Below are 25,910 nucleotides of genomic sequence, written 5' to 3'. Positions count from 1 at the left end.
CTGCTGACGCGCACGGTACCTGGGGTGCTGTTCTGGACATCCTCAAGTACCACCACGTCGTCGAATTCTGTAACGGGGGGGGAAGGGGAGGGGGGCAGGAATTTCGAGCCAAATAGAAAGGCTGTAGCAGCCCTCCGGGCCAATCAGAGATGACAAGATGGCGGAGTCGACAGTACGGCGGAATTTGAGAATGCCCAAAACAGCGTACCAGCGCAGACCTTCCAATGGCTGCTTATTGATCATGATAACGATGACGACGGGTTGAGCTTGATGAGCCCCGATGGCTGCGGACAGGTCCGGCGCAGCCTGGTGCTCAACGCCGAAGTGGCCATGCCGGCGTTCAGCCTCATCGACGGCATCCTCGCCAAGGAGACGAGCGCCGACTCCTCGGCCGTGATCGCCATCAACACGGCCATCGACAAGGGCGAGGCGGACCTGCTCTTCGAGACGCTCTCGGCGCCCGCCGCGCAGCTCAAAGGCGTCAGGCCGGAGAACGTGCACAGGTATGCGATTACGCGCCTCCCGTCCGTTCACTTCTGTAATTTACGAGTCGTGGCGTGCGGCATTTTATGAACCGTAGGTCGTGCCCTGCGCGCTGTTTCTCAAAAGCACCCTGATGCTGACGTCCAAAAGATGTCGGTCATGACGTCACAGGCAGCCGGCCGCGCATGCCCCTCCCCCCTTCTTGAGATTGGTTTCCGTTGCTCTGAAGCAGTCGTCGCTGGTTGCGTGAACGACATCCGTCTCACCCCTCAAGCAGCGGCTGGCTGCCTCAGCGTAACGGACGCCAAGCTGGAAGACCATGCTTTCGCCTATACACTGCAGGCTCCGCAAGCGACCGCTGACGTCTTGATCCCTTGACAACACCACGTCACGCGCACTGTAACACACCTATACGTGCGACGAGCACCGAAGAAGAATAAAATTTCTTGCAGTCACGTTGATCGTTTTGGTTTAACTTTCAACGCAAAGCTTCCCGCAGTATATAACGCGCACGTAAATCTGAGTGTGCGAGCGTATCTTGTTTTCTGTCCTATCGGAATTCTGCCACCGCGGTCGGAAGTCGAGCCTGCGACCTCGTGCTCTGCTTAGCAGCTTGCAGAAGGCCGTCGCCTCCGACCCGTTATACGGCGAGTGACCATTTCACCTGAATGCGGCACCAGGACCTTGACCATATCAGCGGTAGATCGGTTCGGTCGTGTTGTGGACAAGGACGTTAAACGATTTGCCGCCTCTCCACTATCTCACAAGCTCGCTGGACGCTGCTGCTCTTTACGTTACGTTGCTTACCGCAGCTTGTACATTCAAGCGCGAACAGCCAAACCACGCGCGTTTCTGTGACGTCATCAACAATGGTTTACGGCAAGGATATTGGCCTCGAGCTCCACCACTGGAAAAGCTGGCGCCACCGTCGGCGTGACGTGCTAGGAGGGATCACGTGGACATAGCGGCCGCGTCGGCTGCTTCGGGCGCGCTGAAGCGAGCTGAAAACGAGAGTTTAAATTCCCTCGTGCGCTGCGGTCCTCATTTAGTGGCGAGATTTTCCCGCTTCGAGGGTCTCCTTTACAACGCTTGAAAGCACTACAATAGGTAGTGGCTGCCTTTGAAGGCGCACAACATGGTAGGCTACTGCTCGGTGCCGCAATGCCGGACGCACGCAACGGAGCACGGTGTCAGCCATAGGTGTCAGCCTTATTCACACGTAGCCGCAGGACAAGAAGCTGTGTGAAGCTTGGCTCGCGAAACATAAAACCGGCAAACAGTCATCGGCTACAACTGGGGTATGCAGCAAACACAGACGCGACGTAGATTTCTGCTACGGCGACCGGTCTGCGATGTTCTGAAAACGCGCACTGAGACGCTCGCCCGAGTCCGCTGCCCGACTAATGTCATGACGGTTTGGTCTATCAACTTGTCGATGCTATAGAAACTGGCAAGTTCAGTGGAGTGGAAAGGCAGCGGTAAGAAGCACATTTAAAAAAAGCATGGCATATGGTCATATTTGTGTTATGAATAATGCACTGGATTACAAAAAAGGAGCAGCGGGGAATTGCACGCTGAGAGCACCGATAAACATACAGTGCGACGCAACTCGAGAAATAGTATTGAAAGGTCAAAGAATTTAGAAGAAAAAAAGATTGAATCGTCACGACGGCACATCACAGTACCCGTAGGCGTCGAAGTCTCTACGATGAAATTATTTTTGAACAGCTCTGATAGCGCCCACGCAACAATGGTTGCTTGTATACTGTCAAATGCTCACTGCGGCCTAAAGCTCATGGCACGGTACGAAAACGCGCGCGCGGAGAAAGCGAAACAGTGCGCGGACATGCATGCAGACGCGCAGTCGGTCGCTGCGAGTCTGCGCGATCGCTGCATTGAGGCTTCATTCTATTACGCTCCATTTAGTTATACAAACACTATAAGAACATATTTCAGATAGTTTGCTCTGAGCGTTTACCTACCTTTCACGCAAGAAGCCGGTTCGGGAGACTCCATCGCGGCGACCGCGCGCAGTGGCGTTCACTGTACGTATTCGGTAATGAGATAGCGTCTGTAAACGATTGTGTGCTTTCAGTTTGCCCAAGATTATTATTTAGACAGTAAGAAACTTCTCTCGTTTTTAAAGTGCTTACAGAAATGTCCGGGAGAGCTCGCGCGTGGTGTTTTCAGTGAGCGCTGACAGCAAAACCTATGAGGAGCGCGCCACGTGATCCCTCATACTACGCCAGCGAGGCGCTTCCGATAGATGGCGACTCCGTAACTCCTCGCCGCCAATATGCCTCGGCCTGGAGGTCAATGCTTCGACAAGGGCGCTTGTCTTAATTCGCCAGTGCAGCGATTTGCTATCGCGGCAGAGCGCCCGTATGACTAGAGCGTTGACAAACAACCAGGTAGACGAATTCCCTGGTCGAAACTGTGACCTCCAGGCAGATATTATCTGTCTTTATTCCTGTCATTCAAGACCAAGTTGTGTGTGAAACAATGTTCGAAATAAATAAGTGATTATTATTATTATTATTATTATTATTATTATTATTATTATTACTATTATTATTAAGTATTAACTAATAAATTCATAAATAATGATACTTAATAAATAAAGGAGCATAGTGGCACCTGCGCCAGGCGTACTTTCAGGCTTAACTGAAGACGAATATGCTTATCTAAAATCACGAGTATGACAGTAAATTTGAGTGGCGTGTGTAGTACCTGGTGCTTGTAGCGTACCTTTGTGTTGGCGCATGCGCATGGTGAGACCTTGGGGTTACAGGAACAATAAAGTTAAGTAATTAGTCCAACAATTAACTTGTCTTGCATACTCCCTGTATTTCGTGCATGTGTCGTTATCGGTGGTTTTCGTGTTCGTTCGATTTTATTTATTTTATAAACATATATACTGTTGTCTGCAGGAAGACCAAGCAGGCGGACGGGAGTGTAAGAGAAAACGAGAAAGCAGCACATGGGAAGTTTGAAGCAGTTAACAAACGCGTTCATAAGTCTAAGTAATCATTAGTTAATACGTTTCACGTATCAGAAACAGTTGAGTATGCCATACATGACGTAAAAAGAAATAATAGCTCAGTGAGGGACTACGTCGTGACACGGTAAGATATTGCAGTGAAAGTTATTATGTCATAATGTTGTCTCTCACTGAGCCCCTCGAGACTGCAGTGCACATTCAAAGCCACTTTCAGATTTACTCGCGACAACGCAATCGGGAAACGCATTCCACTCTGTGATCGCACGGGCAAGTAAACGATTTTCAAGCAAGCATCAGTGCGTGCAAAACATGAGTACCAGTTCTGTTCACGTCGGTGTCGACACGCGCGGGAAGAGAACGGTTCGATGTCGACATCTCTCGCAGAAATCACGCACGAAGTGCAACTGCACCTCAACAGAGAGTCAACTCAAGTCAACAAAAAACGCTGTAAAAATGGCTGTGGCTTAGCTAAGGTTAAGCCCAGGATGCGAAGCATACTAGCCTTTATTTTAGTTGTTGAACCACTGTTTAGCCTGGTGAACTGCTGTTGCTTGGCTATATTTGGTTCGGCTAGACGAAGAAACAACTGATGCAGGCGAGCGCACGAGCTGAGACCCGGCGATGTAGCTACGCGGCCGCAAGCGAGCGCACGAGTTGAGCCTCCGCTTTTGCAGCTGTTATGACGTCATATGGTAGCTACGCGGACGCGCGCGGCGCAGCAAGGAAGAGCGTGGTTGTGCGGCTAGTATGCTTCGCATAAAACGCGACATTTTTTTTTGTAACGAATTTCGTAAGGAACACGCGTTCGTTTTCCTCGACCAAGCGTGTTTAACGATGGGCGCGCACCCTCGCGGGCTCGACGGCAGGTACCACGAGGTTCTGGAGCGCGCCAAGGCTTCGAAGCTGGGGCAGCGCGCCATGCGGCGTCTCGAGGGCGGCGAGGACGAGTCCGAGGACATGTACGAGCGCCTGCTCAGCCTGGCCGAGGTGCAGGGCTACGTCCTCGAGACGAACGTCAACGTGCTGCTGGCCGAAATCGACGCCGCCATGGACCGCGGCGACGTGGCGCTCTTCGGCCAGCTCCTGCTCACCAGGGAGGACCTGGGCGTCCACGACATCGTCGAGGACAACGTGCCCGCCTACTTTCAGGTGCGCCCGCTGGTCGATGCCCCGTCTCAAGACACCCTTCTTGCAGTGCGCGGCGAAAGCTGCGGAGCGTACGTGAGCTAATCAAAGCTATGGGAGCCAACGTGCAGACACGTTCCTGGACAGCTCTTCGCAGACTTCTTATGGCCGACGCCTGGTTAAATGAATAGCTCATGTCGATACTGGCCGCAGTGGTAACACTGTCGGTGCCCTTGCACGCCTCGTAGCTTTCGCTGCACTGCAAGTTGGTTTTGAAATGGTGTATAGACATGAGAACGTACGTGCGACGGCGTCAAGATCAGTGGCGATGATGATGGCCGCGGCGAAAGTAGCGGAGCCCGCTTGAGCTAATCAAAGCTATGGAAGCCAACGTGCAGACGGTATCAACCCCGCAACGTTTATCAATCCGCGCCTGTGCCAGGCTGCTGTCGCTTTCATACATAAAGCCGCGTATTAAAGACAGTGATTTAGTATGTTATGAGATAGAGAAACGTTTATGTGGCGTTCAACTAACGGTAAACGACGGTTGCCACAAATCCGGGGGTGGAGAGGTAGCCGGGGCTTGCGGAAAGGACACGTCGGAGACATCAGGCAGGCGACGTATACGTGCCGTTTCGTTTTTCGTGGACAGCTCTTCGCAGACTATCTGTCATACGGCCGACGCCTGGTTAAATGAACAGCTCATGTCGATATACTAGCCACAGTGGTGACACTGTCGGTGCCCTTGCACGCCTCGTAGCTTTCGCTGCACTGCAAGTTGGTTTTGAAACGTTGTGTAGACATGAGAACGTAGGTGCGACGGCGTCAAGATCGATGGCGATAAAGATGGCGGCGGCGGAACAGTCCCGCAGGCCACAGAGTTTCTCACAGATCGTTTGGGAAAACTAGCGCCAGTGTCCATCTGTGGAGCTGCGAACTTGACAGCTCAGCATGCATGAGAACGACGAGTTGTTACATGGGTCTGCCTAGAATTCCTGTACTTCTGGTTTCAGTCGACTTTGTGACTTTACAAACAGATCATTTTCAACTAACTATATTACGTGCTAAGTGCAACGGTTAGCAGTAATTTTGCACTTTCGCACAAACTTGTTGCCCTCGAGCGTCTAGAAAAAAAAAGATATTGCTTTCAAATTTAGAAAATTAAGCGGAACAAGTATAACGCCAGAAAAAACGTCTGAAGCCACAAGCCTCAAGATTAGCCAAAGCCATGTACTATACCCATCATTCTCATATGGTACATAGCCGAACGATCGCAAGCGCCAGAATTTCATCAAGTAACTTTTGTATAGGGAAACTCTGTAGGCGCGCGCACGGTTATTGTTCAGTAGGAACCAGTACCCAATCTTCAAGGCGTGACGTCATGAAGATGCGACAGTGCTGCCGCAATATTTGCTTCGGGAGCAATGTGACTTTAACGGCGCCAAAGCTTCTCCCAAGGCAAGATAAAATGCACGCTGCAGAGTCCAATTTGCAACAGTTATACCTGGCAAAGCGAAACCTGCGAACATCTGAGAGCGGCGTCAGAGCAAGAGGGAAATCAATTGCTAACGTACTCACCATGCTTGTTTTGCCTGCTCATATATAGGTCACGTTTGCAAACAAAGCTGCAAAAAAAAAAACGGCAGTTAAACCTCGACCCCCGATTCCCCTCCTTTCCCCGTCTTGGACGTCATCGTTTCTCTCTCTCTATTTTGTCCCGTGCAGGTCCTGGCCAAAATCAAGGAGGACGCCGAGGCGAACAACAACCCTTTCGCGCTGTCCCGCAGCGACCTGCAGGTGGCCGTGCAGCTGGCCAACGAGAAGGTCGAGGAAGAGACGCTGCTCGAGGCGGCCATCGAGGCCGTCAACATATCCCTGGACTGCGGTCGGCCCGAGGACACCCTGGAGGCCCTGCGGGACCCCGGGGCCCGGCTGCCCGGCGTGTACCCGCTGGCCGCGCCCCTCTACCACAACCAGTTCGCGTTCATCCGCCGCGAGGCGGGCCACAACCTGAGCCACGAGGAGCTCATCGGCGGCGTCCGCATCCTGAACGCCATCGCGGAGGTGAACTTCGCGCTCAAGGCGAACGGCAGCTTCGACGCGGCCGCCTGCCTCGAGAACCCGCACGCGCACATCGCCGACGTGCGGCCGCAGTGCCACGACCGGTACCTGGCGGCGCTCAAGGCGGCGCTGGGCGAGCGCGCCGACGGCTTCCTCACGCACACCGAGATCCAGGACGTCGTGAACGAGGTGAACGCGGCGGAGGACGGCGAGGCCGACCGCGAGGACGCCCTGGAGCGCATCAACGACGCCGTCGCATTGGGCACGCCGCAGGTATGCGCGCGATTACCGAGCTCTGAACTCGATGTAACGAATTAAGGGGCCTGGCCATGATAGCGCGTCCCTGACGTCGTCGATCGTGCTGGACGTGCTGCAGGTATACCTGTGTTGCGGTCTGACCTCGATGTAACGAAGTAGCCGTCCGAGGACTATAATAGCGCGTCCACGACGCTGTTGTGTTTAGCTCGTCCAAGGTCTGTGTAACACTCGATATAACGAATTCACGATTGGAGCGAAATATCGCAGCTATGCCGCCGCGTTGAGTTACCCACAGGTCTTTATACGCGCTCGTGTAGTGATAAAAGTAATCAGTGAAATATTAGGTTCGTTATAAGCGACGTCCGCTGTATAGGTACGAAGAGATAAAAGAAGGGGGGTGGCGGTGCCCGGTACTCGCGACGCTGCATCCGTTTTGTCGGGACAGTGCCTTGTGCCGCGATGGGCCGCTTCTTTGCTCGAGGCGAGCTTTGCTTGCTGTTCATAGATGGCGTGTGGCGCCTAAATCGCATGTCCGTCGTGTATGATGCTCCGACTTTATTACGGGATGTAAAAGCGCATTGCACCACTTTGGTATAAGTGGGCACGTCGCGTGTAGTGCCAAGTCTGCACGTTCAGAGCGACAGCCTGGGCTCCTGCATACCTCTTTCGTTGAAAGCGTTCATCTTAACGTCTGACGGTGCAACGCCGGCGCGCACACTACTTGCAGGCCACCATGGAAGCGCTGCTGGCGCCAGCCGCGGGCATCCAGCACCTGAGCCGCGACCACGTGCTCCTGTATCAGGACCTTCTGGAGGTCAAGCAGAGGTCGCTGGACGATGAGAGGCCGCTCGGCGTTGAAGACATTCAGAGCGTCATCGACACTGCCAACCAGGTAACGTGCATGGTGTTCTTTTTTCCTGGGGCGTCCAATGGCACCGCGTTTAACGAACGCGCTGCAATATATATACTGAACGGCTCCGGAGAGGCGCTGACTGAGCAGAGCGTACGTCTAAAGCGAATCACACGATGCAAAGTTCAGCTTGGACGTTCCTCAGTTTGAACGCAGGAATCTTTTCTGCGGGGTGTATGCTTACGGTGAGCTATAAAACAGTGGTGCCAGCGCGTCACTGAAATACCAGAGCCGATGCCACCATAACATGCCCCCCCCCTAAACTTTCCCGCCCCTCCTTTGTTAAACATTCGCAGGGGAGGGGGGGGCTATAGAGAGGTGAGGGGCAGGGGTTAAGGAGTTCGCCATTAAAAAAAAAAAAGACCAACCCTTCCCCTATACCGGAAAATGGGGGTAAGAGAAGCTTGCTCTGCGTGCACCTGACCTTCGTCACGGTTACGTAAGCCACGGGTAACGGTGCTGGATTCCTTCGGCCTCCCGCTCCCTCAGCTGGGGATCTCCTCGATGCTGTCGAATTGCCTGGGTTCGGGCGGCTCTAACGGCTGGATCTGCGCGTCAATGGCGAGCCCTTTCACGGGCGTGTTCTCGCCGCCGCTCGTCGAACGCTGCCAGTTCCTCGGGGGAGCGCAGAACGAGTGGCCCGTCCCATCCGTTTTCCGAGAATGAACTGAACGGAAACGAAGCCGGCGCAGTGCCGGCTTCGTTTATGACACAGTTTATCAAGTTATTTGGAAAAGTGGGACAAAACGCAGTCAGCGCGCGAACCTCTGTCAAGAATAAGATGAAGGTTGTGGCTGAAAGAAATAAGTTTAGTTTCATAGGACAAACTTTCTTTTTCAGAAACCGTGCTGCTCGTGCGAATGATAAATTATCGTCTAAATGCTTTACTAAATGTGACAACGAAATATGCTCGACTAATTTACAAGGAATACCAGTGAGAGAATGGGGCGGTAGTTGAGAGGCGAATTTTTGCGGCCGGACTTGTGAAGTGGGACCACCGTTACGACCTTGCAGTCGGGGGGCGGGGGAACGTTGTCCAAAGATTGCTCGAATATTTTTGAGTATTCGAAATGAATAAACAACAATACTTTTCAAATATTCTTACGTTAACCAAGTCAGCGCCAGGGCTTGATGACATCCTTAACCTTTAATAACATTTTCTAACCCCAAGTGGCTCAGTTGTAATAAAATCCATAGCTTGATAATTGTAACACTCCAAGCTGGAAGCACAGGGTCAGGGCATACAACGAAGTTGCTGCATAATACAAAGTTCAGTACCCGTGGTCAAGCATCCCCGGGTGTCGCTGATTCAACCGGCTAACGCGGCTGAATTATGTTTGGGTGGAATAAGGCGGCAAAACATTTTGGGACCATTTATTAAGCATTGCGGGTAGTGTGCGCTTTTGAAATGCATTTTAACGCGACGGCATTAAGGGCCCCGTGTCGCCGAAAATCCGGCGTAGGCGTCCAATGTCCAGCGTCGGACGTCATTTCGGCAAAATGGTTTTCGAACCACCCATACCCAGGCCCTCCATGGATGGATGGATGGATGAAAAACTTTATTAGGGTCCTTTAGGGCGCGCACTAGCGCGCAGCGGGCCGCTCCCACGTCAGGACAGAGAGGCCGAGCCTCTCCGCCGCGTCGCGGGCCCATTGGACAGCCCATAACTGTTCTTCGAGGTTGGGACTGTGTAGGACCGCATCCCAGCGTGAAGAAGTTCCTTGCGTGAATAATTCCTTGCGCCCTCCATGGGGCGCAAGGAATCCACTAAGCTAACGGAATTTTTCAAGCCAAAATACGTAGAATAATCGTAAAGTAGACGTGATAGCGTCGGATTGTAATTTGAATATACTAGAAAACGTAACTATGCAAAAACTCAAACAAACCACTTTTTCAGCGTTTCTACCATTTATAGACCGCCCACGGCGACCGCCGCGCCCCGGCGCGCAAATATCTTGGAGGCCACGGAGCAGCGCGCCCGTTTCCTTCCAATACCTCCAGATGGCGTTCGCATCCGCCGCATCGCGGCCCACGCAAGAGGCCGCGTTTGTACCAGAAAGCCCGCCTTCGTGCATAGCGTACGCCGCGAGCGCACGGTTACATACGCTGCAGTTGCCGGGAAGCGGGAGAAGCAGTCAGGGTTCTTTGAATGCTATCGCGTTCCACTCTTAAAGACGAAGATCAAGCGTCCTCCAAATTTTGGCAAGTTTCTTTATCTCCTATGTAGGTGGTGTTCGCGTCCTTATAAACATCCCATTTGGAAACCGAAGCACTTCGCAATTCAGTACAGGCACTTTTTCCGGTTGCAAAGTCTTTTGAGGTGGGAATTGAACCGGTTCGCCTTAGTAATGCATGATAATATGCGCGACGGAGTAAACTTACTTGTGAGCTCGTGCATACTTTATTCCCGAATACGATCCAGTCGTTATCAACACTACAATAATCAAATTGACTTAAGAGATAAAATAAATTGGATATCTCAATGCTTATAGCATTGAAGTTTTCCCTGTCATAGTCATTAATTACCTTTTTTTTTCCCCAACGGCTGGATTTAAGAGCGGAGACATAAGGTTAAACGAAAGAGCCAGATGATCGCGTTACACCCAGTATCCGTGAAATATCCGTAACAAGGTCAGGATGAGAGCCTGAGATTAGCATTGTCGTTTGAAATCTTTGTTGGTTCTGACGCTAATTGAGTCAAGGAACATAAAGGGCAGAGATTGAGAAATTACACTGGGCGAACAAAGTGCACGCGTGTATAAGAACGCGGCAGATAGGCGTTCCAACTTATGTTCGGGAAGCTAAAGCCCCCGTTAATTTAATGGGCTCCGAAAGATGCCACAGATAAAGCGTACGTGTCGTGAAAGCTCTACGGTGAAAGTGCGTGGGTATAAGGAGGAGGGTGGTGACAAACAGACCGAAGACAAATTTACGGTGACCCATGGGTCTATACGCAGGCGCACATACATTTGTATACTTCGCCGTGATCGAAAGTCGACGTGACGATGCATCGCAGGGATTTTGAAATGGCGAGCATTATGCCTGCGCTGCCGCCTTGGCGAGCGATCGAGACGATCGCAACGGGAAATAAGAAAGCGAGATTTGGTCAAAGATTTCGCAGTCGTGTAGTTACATGAGGTTGTGACCACGTTTTCGTCAGTACGATAGTATACCAGCGCCGCAGCAGTCGACGAGCGAGCGCCTCGCGCTACGTAGTTACACTACGTAGCGTAACTACACTACGTAGCCTCGCGCTACGCTACGTAGTGTAGTTGCGTGAGATTGTAAACACGTTTCCGTCAGTGCGATAGTACCAGCGCCGCAGCTGTTGACGAGCGAGCGCCTCGCGCTACATAGATACACTACGTAGCGTAGAGTAACTACGATACGTAGTTTAGTTACGTGTGATTGTAACCATGTTCCCGTCAGTGCGATAGTATCAGCGCCGCAGCTGTTGACGAGCGAGCGCCTCGCGCTACATAGATACACTACGTAGCGTAGAGTAACTACGATACGTAGTCTAGTTACGTGTGATTGTAACCATGTTCCCGTCAGTGCGATAGTACCAGCGCCGCAGCTGTCGACGAGCGAGCGCCTCGCGCTATGTAGTTACACTACGTAGCGTAACTACACTACGTAGCCTCGCGATACGCTACGTAGTGTAGTTGCGTGAGATTGTAACCATGTTCCCGTCAGTGCGATAGTACCAGCGCCGCAGCTGTCGACGAGCGAGCGCCTCGCGCTTACTAATCGCAACTTCTTATGCTAGCGAGCAGCACCGAGACTCATGTGCTGGCCGAACATACGCTGTTGTATATATACCCTCGCATGTTTTCTACATAGCAGGGCGACGACGTGATTTCATCCTGCTGTTTTGTCCAGTCGCTCCGCTGTTTCTTGAACACTGGCAAAATCACTGCGAACATTGCCTAGTGCACCAGTTATTTTTTTCGAGTGATTGAAGGCGGAGATATCAGTTATCTTGCTTTCGATAGCTCGTTGGCTGTAGTTTTCGCGTCTTTCACATGAGATTTTGACTCTGTCTGACCTTTAGCAAGCTCAACTGTTGCTCACTTTACGTCCGTAAGCATTTGTAGGACAACCTCTTCCGAGACTTGATGGTGAATTCCAATGGCTGATTCGAAGCACTTCCGTTAGTAGTTTCTCAACTCCTTGCGGAGCAAGTCTATTTTATTGGCACATTGAGAGTGCCTCCCATATCTTCCATTGGCGGATAGGGAGCAACTCCGCCGCTAGATCCACTCCACGGAGCAGAAGCGCTCTCTACTCCGCTAAAATTGACGGAGTCGACCGGAGGTCGCTTGATGTCAGGCCACCCACAGCCAGCGCGCTCATGAACGCGAATCACGGTCTCTCGGAAGCAATGAGTGTTGTTTCCATTCAACTTGCGCTTTTACTCCTTGCGGAGAGCGATGATTCATCTAGTTCAACTTCCGAATCGACCAGCGGTGACTGGAGCGACGAAGAAGCTTGAAAAGCTAGTGTACTGAAGCAAGCTTTCGACATTCGCTTCAGCGTCAGGACAGATATGCAGGGGGCGCAGAAGGCGAAGCAAGGGCCAGGATCAGCCAAATGTGTGGAGCGAAGAAACACAGAGCGTATACGCTCAGCGGTCACCACGTCTTATAAGACGTGGTTACCAGGAGCGCTGCTCCCTTGCTCACCTGTGCAAATCTGGTTATAATTGGCCGAATTATGGCTTAGCCTACAGCATTTACATACATACATACATACATACATACATACATACATACATACATACATACATACATACATACATACATACATGCATACATACATACATGCATACATGCATACATACATGCATGCATACATACATACATGCATGCATACATACATACATGCATACATACATACATACATACATACATACATACATACATACACACATACATACATACATACATACATACATACATACATACATACATACATACATACATACATACATACATACGCAAGCACGTAAAACTAATAGCGGCCCGTGTATGTATCGAACCCCGCTTCGAGCACTGGCGTAGTCTTCAAGTGTTGTCCATGGTGTGTCACTTAATTGCCGTCTGTTAAGCCATGTCCGACCCACCCATCACTCTGCGCGCATACATTGCAGGTGGCCGTGGAGGCCAGCAACATGTGCATCGGGCTGGCCACGCTCAACGTGGGCGTCTGCAACCAGAGCCTGGAGGACGTGCGAGGGGGCCTGGAGAGCCTGCGGGTGGTGCCGCTCTTCTGCGGCGACGACGCGGCCGCCATCGAGGCGTACACGCTCGAGCTGCGCGCCGTGTTCCTCGAGAAGCGGGCCCCGTTCGCGTTCGCGCCCATAGAGTGGTTCGCCTACCTGGTGCGGCCGGGGCTCTTCTTCAACCTCAACGTGGTTCAGTTCCGGAGCGAGTGGTCGCCCACGCCCAAGGCCGACCACACGTCCTTCCTCTCGCTGGACGACGTGCGGGTAGGTGGCGACCAGTGGCGTAGCAACAGGGGGGGCCGGGGGGCCGTGGGCCCCGGGTGCAAGGGGCCAGTGAGGGGGGGGGGTGTCATATGCGTCTGAAGACACCCCTCTTTCCGCCAGCTACACCCGGGGAGGGGGGTGACAGAAGACCTATGGGCCCCGGGTGCCAGATGACCTAGCTACGCCACTGGTGGCGACACTCGTTTCTTCAACGTTACTCACTGAGTGATTCACGTGTACCTGTCCGGTGAAGTGTCTGACTGAATGGATCGTGGATTGACTGTCTGATTGAACGATAGAGTTACTGTCTGGTTAAATAATGGAATGAGTGAGTGATTGAGTCATGGAGTGAGTTAGTGAATGAGTCTTGGAATGACTGACAGTAATTGAACCATGGAGGAGTGACTGGCTGTTTGATCCAAGGAGGGACCTACTGATTGAACCATGAAGTGACTGACTGATTGAACGATGCAGTTGGTGGCTGATTGAACTTTGGAGTGATTGACCGTTTGAATAACGGAGTAACTTTGTGATTGAACCATAGTGACTGAGTGGTTGAAGCATGTAGTGACGGACTGATTGAGCCATGGAATGACTGACAGAGTGAATTAGTAGCTGACAGATTGAATAATGGATTTACTTACCGATTGAATCATTGAGTTATTCAATCAATAGTGACTGATAATCACAGTAAATAATCAGAAAGTGGTTTTGGCACATAAAACCCCAAAATTTGATTTCTTTTAATTTTTATCAAGTGCGCACAAAGCAGAATGGAGACGATGCAACAGTTCGTGCTGAGCAAGCAAAATAAATCTCGGGCTTCCTTCCGAAACCACGTTGCTACGATCACGCGGTTTATAAGTGCCTGCCTCGTCAGTTGTCCTACTGGTTTATTCATTAATTTATCGGGTTTACAGTCCAGGACCAACACATAGGCGATGGGAGACGCCGTGGCGTCGCTTTCACCTGGCGCTCTTCTTGATGTATACAGTTCTACTGAGAGTTTGCAGATCCGCCGAAGTTGTTCCCGTGCCGCGAACCCGCTACATTTTTTTGCCCCTCACAGGCCGTCGTCCTGAAAGTGAACGAGCGCCTGGAAGAGGCCCGCATCATGGCCCAGCTGTCCCCGATGCTCACCCAGTTCCAGGCCCGCGCCCGCGGGTTCCTCATTCGCAGCGCTGTGCGCGAACAGTACGCCTTCTATTGCGAGCACCTGGACGACATCGTGCGTCTGCAGTCGTGGTTCCGGGCCGTACGGCAGCGCCGGCGCTACCGGCGGATGCTGTACGAACTAGAGGCTCTGGTGCCGTTCATCGTGCGGCTGCAGTCCTACGCGAGAGGGTTCCTGGCCCGGAGAAAGGTCTTGGAGCTCTACGAGCACTACAAGTGAGCATTTCGTCGACAGCGCGCCGCATTTTCGCGCAGGTGCGCGGTATGTGCGCGGTGCTTGCGATGTCCCCCCACAAAAGATGCGCGCGTGTGTGCCTGCGTGCCTGCGTAGCCACCGACGGATGTGTGCCTACCTTGACGCTGGTTTCTCCGCAACACAAGGTCCTTGTGGGGAGAAGCCTTCTGCGGGAGTTCTTTTCGTTTATTTATTCTTTTGTTTTGTCCCGTCTATGTTGGAGTCATTTGCGTACACGCGCACTCGATGAAGCTGCCGCTTAAATTAAGCTGTGCAGCAGATCCAACGAGTTGGAATCTGTATACAGTGAAGCTTTGTGTGAGGGCATAATGAGTCGAAACGCGCACGCACGCACACACACACATGCGGGCACACATAAATTATAGCGAGCCTTTTGTTAATGACTAATAGCGAGTACGACGGACGCCTTGAACGCATCATGGTTTCAGAAGCAGCATGCGTATACGTATACGTAGCGCAATTCAATCTCTTCCAACGGCAAGAAGTGTTTACTTCCTCATTACCGTGCAGCCGCAGATGCGCGAAGGCGAGCTTTCTGGTCATCTTCTTTTATTTCCCCCCGCATGACCCTCGCTGCCGCGGACATGCGGAGGCGAGCGTCATCTGGTGGTACAAGGAACTCAGCGGTGCGTGCGCCGCGCTAACGCCGCGGTGATTGATTGGCCTATTCGACGAGGGAACAGCCAGGCGGAGCCACGGTCACGAATCCCGGCGAGATTCGCAAAAAAAAATAACATTCGGTTTTAAAATGGTAACCGTCATTACAAATACATCCGCACCAGTCGAAATCCAACATGGATCCCTATATTCTTGGGCCGGCGTTCAAGCAATTTTATCGCCAAAATACCGTTTATGTGCATGCTCAGGGATGCACTAATTGGAGTTGCCAAATATATATATACTTGAAATCGGTAGTCAACCATCTCTCATTCTGCCGGACCGTACCGGACTTCGTAAAAGAATCCCCAGTCTCGACTTGACCTTTCCAATAGCTGAGACAGCCATCTGTACCGTACAGTGGTCTAGCGAGCCGCGTAACCCACAAACAGCATTGGTACAAATAATACAGATGTGTGTGTGAGGTGCACGTCGTAACACCCGAAAGCTCCTTGAATGGGTTTATTTTTCGCAGTCCTGGTCAGTTGCCAGGTTGAGTCAGTGCATTGTTAGGATGCAGTGTTATCCTGCTGTTACGATAGCAATTGTATGGACACTGCAAGCAAAATTCCACCATCGGGGTCGGCGTCGCGGTGAGGTTCTGTATAAAGTCCAAGTGCGATAAGGTGGCGGCCACGCGCCGTGTGACGTAGGGGCGCCCTATGATCTCAGAGGCAATCTGCGCTGGGTTGGAAGGCTACCTGACCCCTGAGATAGCTGTATACGATGGCTTTATGTACGCCGTGTTCTCGCGCGCCTAGTTAGCTTCAAAGCGAGAAGCTGCAGGAAAGACAATTAGCTCGTGGCTGCTGCCGCTTTTCGTCACGCCAGCGTTCTGACAGGGAGTGTCCGCGGCCATCGAGTGAGATGTGTTGGTATTTGCCTGGGCGCGCGTGACACAGTGTTTGTTAGTTTAGGTAACAAGCGGATATTTACAGCAGTTTATACAGCTGGTAATACTCATTACTGCGCGTAGATGTCTAATGCTCTGCTATCGATCAGTACTTCGCCTTTCGGGCGAAACTGCTGCTTTCTTTATTCTGTAAGTGGAACAGCGCATGGCAAATGTAAGTCACTTTAGTTTAAGAAAACTGACTTCGACATTCATCAACAGAAAACGCCCACTGCGTTCTTTCGTATGTACGGCGGGCCTCACGTAGATCATGCAAGTGAATTTCGTTAGCTTGGTCGTGGCGTGACTTTTTCCTGTAAGTTGAATTCCTGTAACCGTAACGTCGATTTAATTTATGAAAAGGGGAGCTAAAAGATAGTGCTAGCTTACAACCTGCAAATCAGACCTGTCTTTGGATACGTTTCAGTGGTCCGGTGACCGAGTATTGTGTACATGACATTACCACCTATGTTTGTAACGTCCCTGGCTCCATGGAACTTTTCCCTCGTTTCTTCTACCAGGACTCTAAACGTCTCTTGCCTATATCGATCGCTGACCAGTTAACTTTCTCATGAGCTTTGAATTCCAGCGTCTCTGGAAGGTGGACGTTCGGTATATCATTCTTACTGGGCTAATATCTTGGCAGTTCATTACAATGTGCTAAGTCGATTCCATACTTTTGCTACAGCCCCCACATGCCCCGTCGTGTCTAGAATGTTCCTTTCTAGCTTATCAATATATATCGGCCCTTCGCGGCAGGAGTACGTGGCTTTTCTTTGGTATTGTAGAACAGTAGTTCAATAATACACCGGAACTTGTTCACTTTTCTCTCGTCAAGGCTATTCCTAGAGCATCCCCCACCAGTTTCTTTTTTTTTATCCTTCGAGCAGAGACCGGCAAGACGTGGTGACGTTCGTGCAGACTCGGTACCGGGGTCACCGGGCGCTGCGCGACTACCAGCTGCTGACCAGGGCGACGCCCACGGTGCCGGTGCTCCAGCGGTTCCTGCACATGCTGGACATCAGCGAGCACGACCTGTCCGAGGAGATGGAGCTGCAGAAGGTCAAGGAGAAGGTGGTGGCCACCATCCGGCACAACCAGGCCCTGGAGAAGGAGGTCTTCCAGATGGACATCCGCATCGGCCTCCTGGTGCGCAACTGCATCACCCTTGAGGACGTCATGAGCCACGGCGCCAAGAAGAGGGACACCGCGCTCGCGGCCGTCAAGTCCGACTGGCTACACACCTCGGGCGGCGGCCTGACGGCACTGAGTCGTCGAAGCAGGCAGAGGCTGGAGGCGTACCAGCACGTCTTCTACTTGCTCCAGGTCGGTGGCGTGTGTGTGTGTGTGTGCGTGTGTGTGTGTGTGTGTGCGTGTGTGCGTGCGTGCGTGCGTGCGTGCGTGCGTGCGCGTGTGTGTGTGTGTGTGTGTGTGCGTGTGTGCGTGTGTGTGTGTGTGTGTGTGTGTGTGTGTGTGTGTGTGTGTGTGTGTGTGTGTGTGTGTGTGTGTGTGTGTGTGTGTGTGTGTGTGTGTGTGTGTGTGTGTGTGTGTGTGTGTGTGTGTGTGTGTGTGTGTGCGTGTGTGTGTGTGCACGCGCACGCAGTCCGGCTGTCACAAGAGGACAGCGTGTACTACTTTAGAGATATACATAACACTTTCTTTATCTTTTCTGCAACTGTTTTCGACGCTGAAGCAAGCAGTGTGCAAGAAAGGGCCGATGAGCATTTTGCTGCTAATGGGCAGTATTCATATACTGCCCATTAGCAGCAAAGAAAGAACTGGAACTCGAAAGGAACTGGAAAAGGTCCTTTCCAGTTTCTTTTGTTTTTGGTCTCGAGATGAGCCTTGACCGACTTGCCTGCCAACACTTCGATGTGTAGCTCTTTCTGGCCGCCTTCAAATTAATCATCCAACGAATAGCTTCGCCATATGTTCCCTATTTGCGCGTGTCCTATCGCCAGTCGTAGACCGATCAACCGGCTGCGTTGAACGTCATGGTGTTGAGACCGTATGTAGTCGCACGTCTTTGGCAGTGAAGCCGTATCGACGGAGCACAGATAAAGGCCGCTGAGCGGATCCACATCCTACCATTACATCTCGTCACTTTTGACATCATTACATTCATATATCTTAAAGGTTTTCCATTAGCACTATGAGCCTATAATGTAGCCACGCACGCAATGAATAAAGTAAGAATGACAGAGTTATTATAACACCGAACATCATTGGAGAATGCAAAACGTAAAGCTGCTGTTTCCTCAGGGTAGACGTGCTGATATCTCTGGACTTTTAACGCCGACAAAAAATTGTTGGACTGCTTTTGGAAATCCCGCGCGTCGCGCAGATGTCGAATTCGCTCGTTCGACAGACGCTTAGACTGCAACTCCTTTCTTTTTTATTGCTTTTGTCTTCACCAGGTCGACCCCCACTACCTGGCCAAGCTGATCTTCGTCATACCGCTGGCCATGGCCAACAACTTCGTCGAGTCGGTCATCTACTCGGTCTACAACTACGGCTCGACGCCGCGCGACGAGTACCTGCTGCTGCGGCTCTTCCGGTTCGCCCTGCAGGAGGAAGTGCGCTCCAAGCTCGAGAAGCCCTCGGACATACTTCGCGGGAACCCGCTGGTTGTGCGCATGGTGGTCGGCTTCTTCCGCACCCGCGGGGGACACAACTGCCTCGAGCTGCTGCTCTCGCCGCTGGTCAAGGGGGTGCTCGACGACAAGGAGCTCAAGATCGACCTGAACCCCGTGGACATCTACAAGAAGTGGGTGAACGACACCGAGACCACGTCGGGCAAGCCCAGTGGCCTCAAGTACGAGGTCACCGAGGAGGAGGCGCTGCAGCACAACGAGGTCTACAAGATGCTGCACACCTCGGTCATCCAGCTGGAGAACAAGGCCAAGATGTTCGCGCGGACCATAGCGGAGAGCAAGAGCAAGATTCCGTACGGCATGCTCTATCTCTGCAAGGTCCTCAAGAAGGCCCTGGAAGAGAAGTTCCCCGAATCGGCGGGAGAGGAGATCACCAAGGTGACCCGTAGCCACTGTGATATACATTTGGAGTGATAAACGGAGGACGCACAAGAGGGGCGCCAAACCTGGAACCAACGTTTCGTCCTTAGGGGATTTGTCTGCTGTTTTTGACATGGACGAAGGCAGTCCCCTTGTTGTAACGTCAGCTCCGGGCTTAGGCTTCTCTTGTTCTACCCATTTTAGTCACTCCAAATCTCGTCTTCCTATGACCCCTTTGCTCGCGTATGCACGTGGCAGTTAGGGCACGTATAAATGGCTTTGCAGGGTAAATAATTAAGCTTCTAAAAAAAAAAGGAAACGCAGTCGAGGTTGGTAGATGATTAAATGGACTGAGAATACTTAAGTATTTTGAAGATATGGCATAGAATTGCCTAACTTTGGGCAGTGGTAAACGAGAGAGTTCCTTTGGCGCGAGATTTGTCTCTCGGTGAAAGTAAATATGCTGATAATTTTTTAAAAATGTATGATCGTCGCCACTTGTTCGCGTGGGGCTCGGTGTTGCTTCTACGCGTAGTTCTATATAAAAGTGTGCAATGCACAGTTTAAACTTAGCAAGAACAGCCCATCGCGGAGGAGCACCGATTCCCACACAAAGAAATGACAATGGTCGCCGATCCATTGTCGCAGTTTGTGCATACGTCGCGTGCTCTCCGACCTTGCTGTGGGCATGATTTTGTGAGGTTTTTGCTGCTTCCAAGCATCCCCGCGTGCTCTCGAGAGCATGCAGAACCATCCCATTAAGCGAGTTCAGAGCCGTAGGCACCCACCGTGGTGGATTAGTGGCTTCGGTGTTGCGCTGCTAAGCGCGCAGTCGCGGGATCGAAATCGCGGCCACGGCGGCCGCGTTTGGATGGGGGCGAAATGCAAAAACACCCGTGTGCTCAAATTTAGGTGCGCGTTAATGAATTCCAGGTAGTTCTAAATTAAACCGGATTCCCCCCACTACGGCGTGCCTCATGATCAGATCATGGTTTTTGGCACATAGAATCCCATACTTTAATTTTAAGTTTTAGAGCCGTAGGAATCGCTGAAGTGCAGTTATTTCTTTAAGCCAACGGAGAGCGCACATTGCGGCACCGGCGCGGACACAGCTGATGCCCGATTCGTTCAATGCCCCTTTTTCTGGGGGGATGATTCAGGTGATCGGGAACATCCTGTACTACCGCTACCTCAACCCGGGCATCGTGGCCCCGGAGTCCTTCGGCGTCGTCAAGCTGGAACCCGAGTGCCCCGTGACCAACGTGCAGAGGCGCAACCTGGGCAACATCTCCAAGATCCTCAGTTCGGCCACGTCAGGGGCGCCGTACCGCCAGAAGCACGCCTACCAGATACGTCTCAACAACCTCATCGAGTCCTGCAGGGAAATCCTCCACAGGTATACATGCGGGCGTGTTTGCCGCACTAACCGTAACGACAGAAGTTAATCTTCGGTCGTACTTTACATATGCAGGCTGTTTCAGCGAACACTTTCAAAAATCTTTAAAAGCTGCCTGTGGCAGATATCGCAGTTCTATATAGTTCATGAGCTTGTCTACTCGAAGCGGCGGACAATACTTACACGAAAAATTTAGTTCCAAAATCGACTAATGCTTAGAAATTCACTAATTAAGTTTTTAACTAAATACATTATGGCCCACATTGCAATTTACAAATTATAGCCGTGGAGTTCGCAAGGCGGATCCACTTGGAACGAAATTTCAAGATGAGACCGGTTTCGAGATGTAAGTTCCCGAACTTTGAGGACAAGTGCCTTGGCGTTCCAGTTAATTTGCTAACAAAACGTCGTTTCGTGCACCGAAGCAGACAAGTAACTGGAACGCCAATGCATTTCTCCGCAAAGTTCGGGAATTTATATACTGAAACTGCATGGTGTCGTCCTGAGAATTTGCTCGAAGTGGATCCGAACTACACTGCTAGAATTTGTAAAATTGCAATGTGGGTTATAAGATAATTCGCTAAGAATTTAATTAGTGAATTATTGTTAATTAGTCAATTTTGCATTTCAATTTTTTTTGCAAGTAGTGTCCGCCGCTTCGAGTAGACCGGCTCATAAACTACAATTGAGCTATCCGCCACAGGCAACCTTTAAAAAATTTCGAAAGTGTTTGTTTGAAACACCCTGTATGTACCGCACCCGTTCACTGGGACCCACGAGTCGATGCCGTAATTCAGTTTCGGTGGTGTTTCGGTGTAAGGCAGTTTCCGGACTGCGACCGCAGAAACAGCGTGTACAAAGATTTTTATACGCATTGGAAAAGCCAAGGCGGTTGACATTTGTCCACAGCCCTTCGTTGCGGTGTCTGTCAGACTATGCGCGTATAAATCTTTGGGACAGTAAACTTTGCCAGGCGACTCTCTCATTTCTGGGCGCCCTTGATGGCATTCAAATTTAATTGGCACCGCGGACTCTCCAGTCTTACAAGTCATCTGCTCCTGTGAGGTCGAAACTTTTATACAAATATATAGTGCCGTTTCAAGCACTATTGTTCTTTGAAACCGGCGCTCGGTGTCTATTTCAGGATTACGCACGACTGCCTTGCACATGCGTTTCTCTGCAGCTGCAGTACAGCAGTGTTCTGGAAGGACGAAGGGAACCCCCATCGCGATGTCAGCAAGGCCTGTTAATGGAGGGCAGCAAGGGATCATTGAACGGGGTTTGCGATGCGCGTGTAGAGCTTGCCGTGGTTCCTATCTTTTCGAGGGACATCCGTACTCTTAAAACCATCGAACTCATGGCTGAGTGGTAGACTTTCCGTCTCACACTCCGAAGACCCTTTTTCGATTCCCACCCAGCCCATCTTGCAAGTTGCTTTTATTTATGAATTGCCTTCCGCCATTTTTTCGCTCACGGCCAACGCCACCGACGCCGACGACACCGGCTTTTCTGCGACGCGAGCTCCTTAACGCTGTCGCGTTAAAAGTGCGTCGTTCTCTCTCTGTGTGTGATTCCTTCGCGGCGCAGGTTCTTCATGGATGCGTGCGACGTGTCGGAGCCCGAGGATCGCTTCAGCGTGGACAGCTACTCGGAGGCCACGTACATCACGCCGCCCACCATCACGCTCACGGCCCTCGAGCTGCGCAGCACGCACAGGTTGTTGCTGGAGCACGAGGACGACATCGCGCCGGATCCCAAGGTGCTCGCGGGGCGGGAGTTTCAAGGGAGCCGCGTTGTGGGCTCGCAGAAAGCGGGAAACAAGAATGAGGAGATTCTATAATGGAGAACTGAGTACCTCTCTTCAGTAGATTATGTAGTCATCCCATTCAACCCTTCTCGTGTGAATAGGCTGCTACCTGTCCTAAAGTCTAGAATTTGCTTCCCAGCAGGACTTGGTTCCTAGCGTGCAACTATACAAAACGTGCGCGTTGCGTTGAGACCTTAAAATCCATCGGTCAACCGAAGTCAGCAGTCGGCATGTGCCGTATATATGATCTATCAAGCTCGGCTAAATCGAGTCTGTTAAAAATTGTACTTGATCGTCCAGCTGTTTAACCTGTATTATTAATGAGCTTGATGTTCGTCGTCTGTAGCACCATTCGCTCTCCACTTGTCCTTATTTATATACGGGGGAGGGGAGGGAGGCGCCTTTATTAGTTCGTTGCTATATAGAGATCTACTTTTTGGCGTATTGGCTCGTTATTTATTTATTTTATTTATTTATTTGTACATACTGCAGCCCCGTAGGAGGGCTATTGCAGGAGTGGGTAAAAACAGTGGTGAGCAAGAAATAAAGTGAAATCAGCAATGACTCTTACAACATTTGTACGACAGTCAAAGAACTGGAGAATCGTTTTCATCGATTCTTAAAAGCAACGAAACCGCGAAATGCATACACATAAAGTATAAGCTAAACCTAATTTAAGTAGTTACACATACTGGTTTTTCATAGAGAGTACTTTCGAATTCACTTATCGCGAGTGAACGAAGGCAGCCAGGCAAGGAATTGCATACTTCTACTGTGCGGGGAAAGAGCCTGTACTTGAAGGTATTTGTACGGGCAACCGCTTCGGTCTGCGGTCTATAGCGTACACTATTCGACTGACGACCTTTATTACCGGCCGCGTACGTACCGAACCGCGCGTCGTTCTCTTCCAAGGATCCCCTGCACGTCCTTCTGGAGGACCTCGGTCCCGAGCCGACCCTCGAGGACCTGGTTGGTGGCGGAGGCACATCGGCAGACACCATGGACGTGGGCGTGCTCTCCTCGGCCAAGGTCTCTCTGTCCCTGTACGGAAAGTTCTCGGAAGAGGAGGAAGACGTCCCCGAGACCGACCAGCTGCTCAGGGACACAAAGTACATGCTCGTCGAACTGCTCAAGGTCAGTGCTCTGACGTCCGGCAGAATGCGTATTTTTTTCTGCTGGGAATTTTGCACCCGTTATCGACAACAGTCTCTCGCCGTCCAAATAATCTGTTGCCCTCTGCGCTAACAAACAAAGACACCAAGGACAGCACGGGGGAAATTACTTGTACTCACTAATTTAATTAAAGAAATGATAAATTAATTGAACTTGAAGTACATGAAGAAACAACTTGCCGCGGGTGGGAAACGATCCCACGTCTTTGCAATACGCGTTCCCCAGTTGCGGCAAGTTGTTTTTTCATCCACTTTCAATTCGATTAATTTATCGTTTCTTTAATTATAGGTACAAATAATTTGCCCTGTGTTGTCCTTGCCTTGGCGTCTTTGTTGGCTTCTCATGATATGATGAATAAAAAATCGGGTCCCTAGGTTAACCGCCTTTCTTCTCGTCCTTATATATATATATCTATATATATATATATATATATATATATATATATATATATATATATATATAGTAATTGTTATATAACTCGCGACCGCGGTGTGGCCGCTCTCGCCGCAGCTTCTCCGGCACGCGCGCACCGTGGACGAGATCCTGCACGAGGAGGCCGGGCCCGAGCTCGAGCGCGCCTTCCTCGAGGCGCAGCAGGCCACCGTGCGGCTTCCCAAGACGTCCACCGCGAGCCTCTTGGGGCGCCGCAAGTACGGCTCCCTGTCCGCCTTCCGCAAGGCGCTGCTGCGCAACCTGGACATGCTGGAAGGGCGAGGCATCGCCAGGGCCGAGGACGACTATCAGGTGAGGAGGCGGCCAGATGTATATATATATAATAGAGAGCTTTAGTTTAGGGGACGCAAGCGGCTTGCGTACGCAAGAACTGGGGGCGATGGTACTGCGCATGCGCACACCGCTACGTCTGGGTCTGCGCAGTACCGTCGCTCCACTTCTTTCCTTTCTAACTTTTTTCCCTTATTATTCTTGTCATTTAGAACCTCTACACAACATACAAAGCGAGGCGCTTTGCATAATTAAATTTTCCTGTTATAATGCGCACATAATCCGCCGAAGTAGTTGATCACAGTAAGTCCCATTTCAGTATTATACTCTGGGACATCTTTCTTATACTATTCTACCATGTAACTATGTTCAAAGGAGTACAACTTCTGCTACTACTACTACTACTGCTGCTACTGCCATTTGCTACTACTAACTGTTACTACTACTTACTATTACTGCTACTTACTATTGCTACTCCTTACTGCTACGTACTATTACTACTACTTACTGTTACTTACTATTAGTACTGTTTACTGCTACTTGCTATTTCTTCCTACCAAGCTAGCGGTCGCCTCTTGCTGGCTTGCGTACGCCGCAGCTGAGCTCCGCGCCGGCGTCCTTCGCTCGTGGAGAGAGAATTGGTTAATAAGGCAAGAGATAGGGCTGCTGCTCGCATCGTAACAGTCTGATGCGCGGTCGACGCTCGTGCATCGGTCAGCAGCGCGAGGACTGGAGGAAAAGGGACAGAAATATGACAGGGATGGGAATGAAGATCCCCTTGATCAGTAATGTCGCGCGAGCGTCGACCGCACGGCCTGCCAGCGGCCTCCCTCGCCATTTTCTGCCGTTGCACACGTGGTATAGTTCGGAGTGTGGGGCCTCACGGAATCATTTTTTTCAAGGAGGAGTCAACAGGGCAGTCAAACCGCACGTCACCGTCGCGCCACTTCACCGTCGGCCACCCACGCGAGCCTCCGTGGTCCCTATACATAGTATGCGCGTACGTCGTTCAAGGATACTCCGCGACTTCCGGTTTGCGGCGGCGCCATGTTAGGGAACCTATAGACCTATGCACGCGCCTGTACGCGCGCCTGTTGATAAGGTTCCCCAAGATGGCGGAAGGTAGCGGAAGCAGACGACAGCAGCGGATGTGACGTCACGTGCATGTGTTTCCCCTGCGGAAGCAACTCGGCTCGCCAGGGGTATACCAGGGGCCCCGCGGCTGGCCCGTCGCCGGTTTTTCAGTCTCCGCTGCAGATGGGGGCGGCCCGGCCGTCGTGCTTTGGAAGCGGCACGCTCGCGCAAAGCGGTTCAGGCCGCGGGGAGTAATGCAAACGCGGGAGGAAAGCGTTCACGTTTCGCCGCGAACTGCTGGGTATGCAAGTTTGCAAGGCGCGGCATTGGGATTATACGAGTCGTCGCCGTCTGCGTGGGCTATTTCCCGTTTCGAGTCAAGTGCACATCACCAGTAAATAGATAAGCCCTGTGC

The 25,910-nt window shown here is 51.3% G+C and overlaps 1 protein-coding gene across 1 annotated transcript in view; it reads left to right on the top strand.

Moving 5' to 3' along the window:
- Positions 1 to 25,910, top strand: part of LOC142590141 (ras GTPase-activating-like protein IQGAP1) — a 32,928-nt gene that overhangs the window by 2,537 nt on the left and 4,481 nt on the right. Inside the window, exons 2-13 of the mRNA XM_075702025.1 lie at positions 295 to 503; positions 4,351 to 4,633; positions 6,335 to 6,943; positions 7,656 to 7,820; positions 12,992 to 13,330; positions 14,400 to 14,719; positions 17,199 to 17,634; positions 18,726 to 19,340; positions 20,483 to 20,718; positions 22,306 to 22,477; positions 23,438 to 23,659; positions 24,209 to 24,442. Coding sequence (XP_075558140.1) covers positions 295 to 503; positions 4,351 to 4,633; positions 6,335 to 6,943; positions 7,656 to 7,820; positions 12,992 to 13,330; positions 14,400 to 14,719; positions 17,199 to 17,634; positions 18,726 to 19,340; positions 20,483 to 20,718; positions 22,306 to 22,477; positions 23,438 to 23,659; positions 24,209 to 24,442 — 3,840 coding nt within the window. The remainder of the gene's footprint in view (positions 1 to 294; positions 504 to 4,350; positions 4,634 to 6,334; positions 6,944 to 7,655; positions 7,821 to 12,991; positions 13,331 to 14,399; positions 14,720 to 17,198; positions 17,635 to 18,725; positions 19,341 to 20,482; positions 20,719 to 22,305; positions 22,478 to 23,437; positions 23,660 to 24,208; positions 24,443 to 25,910) is intronic.

This window comes from Dermacentor variabilis, chromosome 8 (genome assembly GCF_050947875.1).
Source record: "Dermacentor variabilis isolate Ectoservices chromosome 8, ASM5094787v1, whole genome shotgun sequence".
NCBI lineage: Eukaryota > Metazoa > Arthropoda > Arachnida > Ixodida > Ixodidae > Dermacentor > Dermacentor variabilis.
The sequence above is the reverse complement of the archived record's forward strand: the minus strand, read 5'-3'. Positions and strand labels throughout refer to the sequence as shown.